The 9,542-nt window shown below is 34.7% G+C and overlaps 1 protein-coding gene across 1 annotated transcript in view; it reads left to right on the top strand.

The window, feature by feature from the left end:
* Window positions 1-9,542, top strand: part of Strn (striatin) — a gene marked incomplete in the record, with an annotated part of 106,432 nt that overhangs the window by 93,312 nt on the left and 3,578 nt on the right. The window contains 4 exon segments of the mRNA XM_017795477.2: window positions 1,891-1,938; window positions 3,464-3,585; window positions 4,636-4,803; window positions 6,897-7,037. Coding sequence (XP_017650966.1) covers window positions 1,891-1,938; window positions 3,464-3,585; window positions 4,636-4,803; window positions 6,897-7,037 — 479 coding nt within the window.

Genomic DNA, 9,542 nt, shown 5'->3' with positions numbered 1-9,542 from the left:
ATTTAGGAAATAGGAAAATATGTTTTTAGCTGATGGTTTCCAAGAACTTATGAATGTTGATTACAGTCCTTATACCTACAGTGCTTTAAGTGGCAGTCTTATTTGTTGAGTCCCTTGCTTGTAATAAAGATAATGTAAATTAGGTATAAATAGAAATATTTAAACTTATCAAACAGCTAACCCCACCCTGATCTACTGTTTATGAAGTTTGGATTTATAAGGTGAAGGAGAAGTAGTTGGGGACCTCTCTTAGTCTTAGCTTTTTCTTTGAGCCTTTAGGTACTTTTCATACCAACAAGTTTTCCATACCAGCTACTGTGCTTGTAATAAAGATCCCTGTTAATGTAAATAGGTATAAATAGAAATATTTAAACTTATCAAACAGCTAACCCCACCCTGATCTACTGTTTATGAAGTTTGGATTTATAAGGTGAAGGAGAAGTAGTTGGGGACCTCTCTTAGTCTTAGCTTTTTCTTTGAGCCTTTAGGTACTTTTCATACCAACAAGTTTTCCATACCAGCTACTGTGTCTAAACCCAAGGACCTGTTGTCTTTACTTAGCTGCTAGGTCTTACCTTGACTCTCTGGATTCTGCCTGAATATTAGCAGATAGGATGTTGTATAAGCTAATAGCTATATATTAGTCTCTAAGCTAAACTCAGTCTGTTTGGTTAGGTCCTTAATGGAGCTCCTCTCCCTGCATGTGTCCTATTGTCCAGAACCAGCATCTACCAGCAAGAGCCCTTTTGCAATGTTAAGCTCTGGTGTGCAACAGAATATCCAATGGAGGAAGTAAAAGAAATGCTACTACTTAGAATCTATTGCCTGATTTAAAAGATGTCATTAGTATTCATGCTGTGGGTCATACATAGGATAGATAAAATACTTGATTTATCAATCTGCAACAGATACCTTTTCTAGATCTTGGGAAAACCAAAATGGACCATAATATAGAACAGGTATTTTCAATAGAGAAAAATTATTTCCTGTTCACACATTGTACCTTTTGCCTTTCTAGTTCTTTGGTCACAGTGTGCTAGTTGTAGTTCTTGTTCAGTCATGTTAAACTAAAATGTGAATGTTTGATTTAGAAAAATAAAAAATTTCTTACTGGAAATAGGGTAGTAAAAATATGTATACATGCAGATAACAATAGCCTACTTACTTTTGAACTTAAAGCTTAGAAATGACTTGAGAGATAATATATACCTGTAAATTACCACAATATAATGTAGAAAGTGGTAAGTTCTTGACTTTTTCCCATTTCTATGAGGCCTTGCCTATTAGGTCATGTAATATACCCACAGTAGAGTTCTTAGTAACAATTGAGCTGATGGCTTGGATAGTTTCTACAATAAAGGATGGACATATTAGCCATCATGAAAACATAAGGAAATTAAATACCATTTGCTGAAATCCTATCATGTGCATAGTTCTGTTCTTCGCTATTTTTTATGTTTTAGATCTCATTTAATCACATGAATATTTGATGCTATCCAGATTTTTCTGTTTTATTTTAAATATAGGGTAATCTGATGTTCTGAAATAACTTTTCTATAGTTAGCCAATTAATGATAAAGCTGGAAATCAGATTGCAAAAATTATCCCTCAAAGCCCATGCTGCTTCTCCCCAGTGAAGCTGTCTCTCCCATTAGTCAATAAGTTACAGCAATGTGAGAAGGCTTGTATAACAGGGAACTGCTACTAAGGTGGTGGTTTCTTGATGTCATTAAAGTATAATGGAGGTTAGGTGAACCTTTTTATGTATCCTGTAGTTGAGCATAGTTTATTGCCATGGAGTCTGTACTTCTAAATATTATGACATATTTAGTCATACTGTTTACTACTAAAATGTCGAATGGTTGAAGTCATCTTCTTTCTCTGATCTAGGAGTACTTCTCTTGATGTAGAGCCTATCTATACATTCAGGGCTCATAAGTAAGTATGTGCTTTTTCTTTATTTTAAACCAACATCATTGTAAAACAGCTTAATTGTAATATCTTACATTCTTTCACTTGCATATTTTTATGTAATTTTTGTATTTAGTACTAGTGGGGGGTTGTAAATGTGAAAGAACTTGGTAGATAATATAATGTTAAAAATAAGTTTATCACTGCTAAGTAGGGATCCAGCTATGCGTATGTATTATAAAACGAAGTGAAAGCATTTAGGGTTAAATATTAAAAATTCTAGCATTTGGGGGCTGGGGAGATGACTCAGTACTTAAGAGCACTTGTTCTTCCAATGGACTGAAGTTCAGTTCTCAGTACCCATGTTGGATGGATCATAACTACCTATAACTTCAGCTCCCCGAAATCCCAAGTCCCTCTGGCCTCCACAGGCACCTACACACCACCTGGCTTTTATGCGCAAATGCGCACAAGTGCACACACAAATAAAAATAAATCTTAAAAGAAATTCTTGCATTTTTTCTCCACTAAACATAGCCTATATAAAGACAGTCAAAGGTTGGGGACGTAGCTTAATGGTAGAAGGCTTGCCCAGCATGCACAAAGCCCTGTGTTTTCTCCAAAGCAATGCACTCACACATACATGCCAGTGAAAAGAGCAGCAACAAACATGGATTTACAAGTGTCTCTGCAATAGGATGTGGTATAACTGGGCCAAATGGTAGGTTCATTTGGAGGTTTTTTTTTTTGTTTTGTTTTGTTTTTTTGTATTTTTTAACCAAGAATACTTTTTATGGTTACCACATATTTTCCCATTTCCAATTAAGTGTAAGAGACATGTCTTCACTAGATTTATCACAGTGATTGGCATACCTTTTAAAAAAATTTTATTTATTATGTGTATTGCCTGCATATATGTAAGTGCACCCATGTTGTGCAGTGCCCATGGAGTTCAGAAGAGGGCGTCGGATCTCCTGAAACTGGAGTTACAGGCAGTTGTTTGCTGCCATGAGGGTGCTGCGAATTGTACTCAGGTCTACTTTAAGAGCAACTAATGCTCTTAACTGCTGAGCCATCTCTCCAGCTTCTAGCATGCTTTTTATATAGGTTAGAAAGTAAATATTTTTCTGGCTTGGAAGGCCATATACTTGATAATGATGCTACTTCCTCTTCCCTCTTCTTTCTCTTTTTTTAAAAAATATTTGGTTTGTATTTGATATTGCTGAGGATTGAACTTAGGGCCCTCGTGCAGCATATTCTTTGTTGTTGTTATTGAGGGGGGTTAACCTTCAAAAATATAAAATCATTCTTAGCTTGAGGACTGCACAAGGACTACTGGATCAATGTAGTCTGGAGGTCATAATTTACCAACCCTTGGTTTACTAGAGAAAGAAAAATGAACCATGCTTCAATAATATTTTTATTCGTTATTAAAAATGTGAAAAATAGAAATCTATTGAATAAACATTCTAATTTTTGAGAAGCTATATTGTAGGATTGATTTTTGCAAATAGCCATTTGCTTACACCTATTAATATATTTGATGTCCCAGAGGTCCAGTGCTTTGTGTAGTAATGAGTAGCAATGGTGAGCAGTGTTACAGTGGTGGTACTGATGGACTGATCCAGGGCTGGAATACCACCAATCCCAACATCGATCCCTATGATTCATATGGTATGTGATTCCCCAAAGTTCCAAATGTTTTCTTTGTATACAGTTTTCGTAGTTTGCATAAGAGTTGAAAATAACTAAAGAGAGGCGTGTCCTTATTTTGTTAAGAACTCCCCCTATATTTAGGAATCAATTATATGCATAATGGTGAGAGTAAAAACAGTTTTTTTGAGAAAGCAGTTCTCATCCCTGAAAAGTCTTACTGATCAGATACTGGCTTGATTAATAATTTTTTTCTTCTGTTAGGTATCTGTTAGGCACTTGAAATATTATTGCTTATCTGTAATCATACTTCATTTCTGTTTCTGACAACTTTGAAGGAAAATAAATACTGGCATTGTCTTCTTGATCAGAAAAGGGAAATAGAGGCCAATTAAAGTCCATGCCACCAAATATTCTTTCAGCGGTTAGCTATGTGTAGTTGTGGGTGTATGTCCTTCATCCCGGAACTTGGCTGGTGGAAGCAGGAGGATTGCTATGTATTCAAGGCCAGCCTTGTCTACTTATTGAGTTCCAGGCCAGCTGGATTATGGAGTGAGACCCTGTCTTTAAAAAAAAGAAAGAAAAAAAGAAAAAGTGCCCTTTAGTTTTAGGATCAATATTCTTTATTACAATATCTCTCTGGGTATTTTCATAAATTATTTTGCAAAATTGTTTTAAGAATGTTTAGGCTGTTTTGGTCTCATGTCAAGTTGTAACATTGTTTAACATGTTTGTCATAAAAGCATATTTTAATTTCACTATCAATTTAGATTACCATCAAACCTAAGTAAACATAAAGTCATCAAACAAAAATCTCTCCCTAGATTTATTTAATGAGCATTAAAAATAAACCTTTTTTGAATAAGGAAAGTGTATACTTTTTAATTCTAATTTAAAACTACATTTACATATTTCCAAGACTACATGTAATTATTCCAGCATTTCAAAAGAATAATGGAAACTAGGAAAAGCACATGAAGCTGTTTTCTGATGCTTTTATGTTTTACAGTGGAACCTAAGTACCTTTGTAGTTATTCTTCTTCCTGGTTTTGCACTTCTTGTTTCCCACAGATCCTTCTGTTTTAAGAGGCCCTCTGGTGGGCCACACAGATGCGGTGTGGGGGTTGGCTTACAGTGCAGCACACCACCGTTTGTTGTCCTGCTCAGCAGATGGCACTCTTCGTGTGTGGAATACAGCTGAGGTTGCTCCAGCACTAAGTGTGTTTAGTGATAATCAAGGTAAATTCCTTAAAATGTGTATTTTTTATAAAATATCTTACTCTGGAAATAAACAAGCAAATAAATGATTCTGTGAACTCTTACTCTGCACATTTCTAAAGGTTTTTTGAAGCAGCAAAAGTATTTTTATTTAAAATTCCAATGTTATGTATAATTCTTAAAAGCATAGCACATGATGAGAAAACATATTTCAGATTTTGAAATTGAGGTCTATCTTATTTACAGTGAAAAAAATACAGCCGGTGTGGTAGTGCATGCTTTTAATCCCAGCATTCAGGACGCAGAGAGGCAGGTGGATCTTTGTGAGTTCAAGGCCTATTTGGTCTACATAGTGAGTTCCAGGTCAGCTGGGGCTATAGAGAGACCCTGTTTCAAAAAAGAGAGAGAGAGAGAGAGAGAAAGAAAGAAGGAAAGAAGGGAGGGAGGAAGGAAGGAAGGAAGGAAGGAAGGAAGGAAGGAAGGAAGGAAAGAGAAAAAAATACAGATGTTATGAGTTCACTTCAATGCATCTAATAAATAGTGCAGCCCTGTAGCTCACACAGATCAAGACCCAGTACATTTCTCTCACCTCCCCTAGGCAGACCTCTTTCCATACTCCCAGCCAGCTATACCTCCTGTTAAGATTTCAATCATCATGAATCAGTTTTGCCCTTAAATTTGATAAAATTACAATACAGTATGTACTCTTTTATATCTGGATTTTTCTCCATTATGTTTCTTCAACTAGTGTCAGTTTATTTCTCTTTGTTATTTTGTTAAGCCATAGTTTGTCTATTCATTTATCTCTTGATAAACACTGAGGTTGTTCAAATTTGAGGCTGTTAAGAACAAAGCTACTACAAACATTAATATGTTTTCATTATTTGTCTTTTTATTTACCTCTTGATGGATACTTGGGTTGTTCCAATTTGGGGCTATTATGAACAAAGTTCATCATGGGTACGTAGAGACCTAATATTAGAACTATGGACTTTAGGGTAGGTGTTTTGTTCTTGTTGTTAACTTTATGTAAAATAGCCAACATTTTTTTCTCCAAAGTAGTTACAGCATTTTATACCCCAACCTGCAATGTGTGAGTTCCACTTGTTCTGTGTTCTCAGTAACTTTTGGTCTTATCAGACTGTTTCATTTTAGCCATTCTGGTCTTACTGGGGTCATATTTTATTTCAGTTTCAGTGTTGGAGTTCTTTGATGGTTCATTAGGTTGAGCTCTTTTTGTTGACTTATTGGATATTCATAGGTTTTTCTGCCGTATCTACAGTCTAAAATTGTTTGCTTACTTTAGTTAGATGCTGAACCAAATGAAAAAGTCAATTATTTTATTAGTTTTATATCTGTCATTCTATTTTGTTTGTTTTCTTAAGACAGGGCTATTATGTAGCTGAAGTTTTCCTAAGTTCACTTTGTAAACCAGACTTAATTCATGATCTTCGAGCTCTAGCCTCCCAAATGCTTGACTTGTACTCATATGCCATCACACCCAGCTTTATTCTTCTGTTTTCATGGTATAAATGAGACTCAAGTTTAGTCCCTTAGATGATACTCTTGTGTGTATGTGGTAATTCAACCTAGGGTCTTGTACATTTTATGCATGCTACCAATGAGTTAACTCCCAGATGCAGAATACTTTTATTCTTCAGCAAAGGTTATACAAGGTGTTTTGAGCTATCATAACTTGTCTTTAGTCTTGAAGACTTGCCCCTGTGCTAGGCAAGCACTGAGCCACCAGCTGGAGATGGATTGTTTTTAAATGAAGAATTCCTCCCTTGTCACTCTAAGCCTAGTATTGAAGGGGAAGCTGTACAACTTATAGTCCATATATGATTCCATTTGCCCTCTTAATAAATTTTTGCACTTCATGTGTGTATTAGAATAATGGGTAGAAAACAGGTATGCTGAAGAAGTAAGGATAATAAAATAGATTAAGGCTAAATATTACAAAAGAAATACTTCATTGAATGGTTATAAAATAATTCTTGCTCTACTGTTAGGCCTTATTTACTTAAGCCATGCCATTATTTGTTTGCTGCATTTTGAGCACTTTGTCAAGAAGACCCTTTAATTACCATGCTCTGAATATTTCTAACTCCTAGAACTGGGAATCCCTGCCTCTGTGGATCTAGTGAGCAGTGACCCGAGCCATATGGTAGCATCATTCAGCAAAGGATACACAAGCATCTTTAACATGGAAACACAACAACGAATTCTCACGTTAGAGTCCAATCTAGATGCAAGTATGTATACCAATTTTTAAAAGTCTTTGTCTAGATTTGTTTTTAAACTTAAAAGTATAACTGCTAGAGTCAGCTATGAAGAATACTTGTCACTATAAAGTGCTATTATCTCCTAAGTCTCAGAATCCATTCACTTAAAAAATATGTTTTACAGCTGATCTTAAAAAAGTTAGGTTTATGTACATTTATAACTATATAATTCGATACAGCATATGAGGATCTGAAAAGATGGCTCAGCAGTTAAGAACAGTTGTGGAGAACAGGAGCTCAGTTCCAAACACTCATGTCAGGTGTCCCACAACCACCTGTAACTCCAGCTCTACAGGAGCCAATGCTTCCATGAGCACCCACACTCACTTGCATATACCCCCACACATATGCACATAATTAAAACTAAATAACTCTTGAAATAGTATTTGAGTTATTCCACAGATGAATTAGGTTAAGTTTATACCAAATTACCTATCTGTCAATTCTATTCAAGGAAGACACTATTCTGAATAGAAAATAAAATCTTTTAAAAATAATTTTTAAACATTTTATTTATTTTATGTGTATGAGTATATTGCCTGCATGTATGTAAAAGTGCACCTGTGTTGTGCAATGCCCGTGGAAGTCAGAAGAGACCATTGGATTCTTCTGGAACTGGAATTACAGATGGCTGTTAGCCACCATGTGGGTGCCAGGAATTAAACCCGAGTCCTCTGCAAGAGCAGCCAGTGCTCTTAACCACCGAGCCATCTCTCCAGATCTTTTTAAATAGTTTTAATCTTCATCAATTTTATATTCTATATATTATTGTATAGTTCAGTGCTAACTAGAATGTATGACTTTCAGAATCTGAAATTTCTTTATGTGTGCATATGTATGTGTTCTTGTGTATGTAGCCAGAAGATGGTGTTGGGTGCTTTCCTCTACCACTCTCCACCTTATTTTTTGAGACAGCATCTCTCATTGAACTCAGAGCTTACCTTTTTGGCTAACTGGTTAGCCAGTGAGTTCTAGAGATCCACCTGTCTGCTCTCCCCAGCACTGGAGTTACAGGCACACACCTCCATGCCTGTGTGCTGGGTATCGAAACTCAAGTCCTCATGTTTGCATAGCAAGTGCTTTACCCATTAAGTCCTCTCCCCAGCTCCAGAATTGGAACTTTTCTTCTGGATATAGGAAGTCAGAAAATAAATGCCCTCCCAGGTTACAAAGAAGTTATTAAAGAACTTTTTTGGTTTTGGCTTTTTTAAAATCAGTCACTGTTTTCTACCTTTAGTTAAATCCATGTAAACATGGTTTAGGTTGCACTTGATAAAACACTATACATGAAGTATAGTGTTGTTTTAATCTGAGAATTACCTTAAAAGTACTTAAATGGATGTGTATATGTATGAACATGTACATGTATACTTATCTTTTTTTTTCTCTTTACCTCTTTTCTCTCCTTCCCTCTCAAAAATTTCATCCTTTCCATTTGATTTATTTTCTCTTCTAAATATCTTATCCTTTTTTTTCTTCTGAAATGCTGTGTGAATTATTTGGATAAGTACACATAATTATAACTTTAAGCTACTTGGATATACAAGAAAACAAGAAAGTAAAATTTGAGATTATGGAATTAGATGAAGGGTTTTTTTTTTTTGCCAAGAAAATACTATTTTGTATTTTGACTATCAATAAGTTTTAAATTATATATTTAAATGTATTTAGACTATCAATAAGTTTTAAATCATATATTTAAATGCATGCTCTGAAGCATAGCAGCAAAATTTAAACACCACAAATTAGGAAGCATGTAAGCTTGTTTTGAATTACTTTCAGAGATTGTTACCCCTTTTTAAAATTTTCTGAGTACAAATGTTGAATTTTAATGTCTGCTATCAGTTGTTAAAGTTTGGAGGATAAGATAGGTAAGATGAACTAGGTAATCCCGTTTTTTTTTTTTTTTTTTTTTTGTTTTTTTTAGTCTCCAAGAGGTATGGCCATAAAAATAAGATATTTTTCCTAGTTCTAGAAACATTTTTAGAAAATTGTCAAGAATATTTTTTAAAAACAGCAACATTATTGGAATATATGATCATTATTTGATTTGTTAAATATAATAACATTCTTTGACACTTCTTAGATTATTGTTTTCATTATTTTTAAAGTTATACAAAGCATACTTATTTACTCTTTTACTCCATTCTACTGTAGACTATCCCTTTGCTATGTAGACTTGATCTCTTTGGACTTTAGCAGATTTTTAAAATTCAATTTCGAGGAAAACAGGTTTCATATAGAATGAATTTCTTGTAAAGTTTAAGGTGATGATGTTTGTTAGAATAAGAATAATTATTTTTGTCAGTGATGACAGTGGCAATTGGATTAGGATAAAGTCAAAGGTACAGAGTAGGTAATTGGATATTTGTTAACCCAAAGAAGAAATAAACCATTTTAAGTCAAAAGCTAACCATGAATACTTGGAGGATTCTTGAAAATTCACTGCTAGAGTAACTGCTAGGTCTTCGATTT

Source organism: Nannospalax galili, unplaced genomic scaffold (assembly GCF_000622305.1).
Source record: "Nannospalax galili isolate Female #2095 unplaced genomic scaffold, S.galili_v1.0 scaffold88, whole genome shotgun sequence".
NCBI classification, from domain to species: Eukaryota; Metazoa; Chordata; class Mammalia; order Rodentia; family Spalacidae; genus Nannospalax; species Nannospalax galili.
The sequence above is the reverse complement of the archived record's forward strand: the minus strand, read 5'-3'. Positions and strand labels throughout refer to the sequence as shown.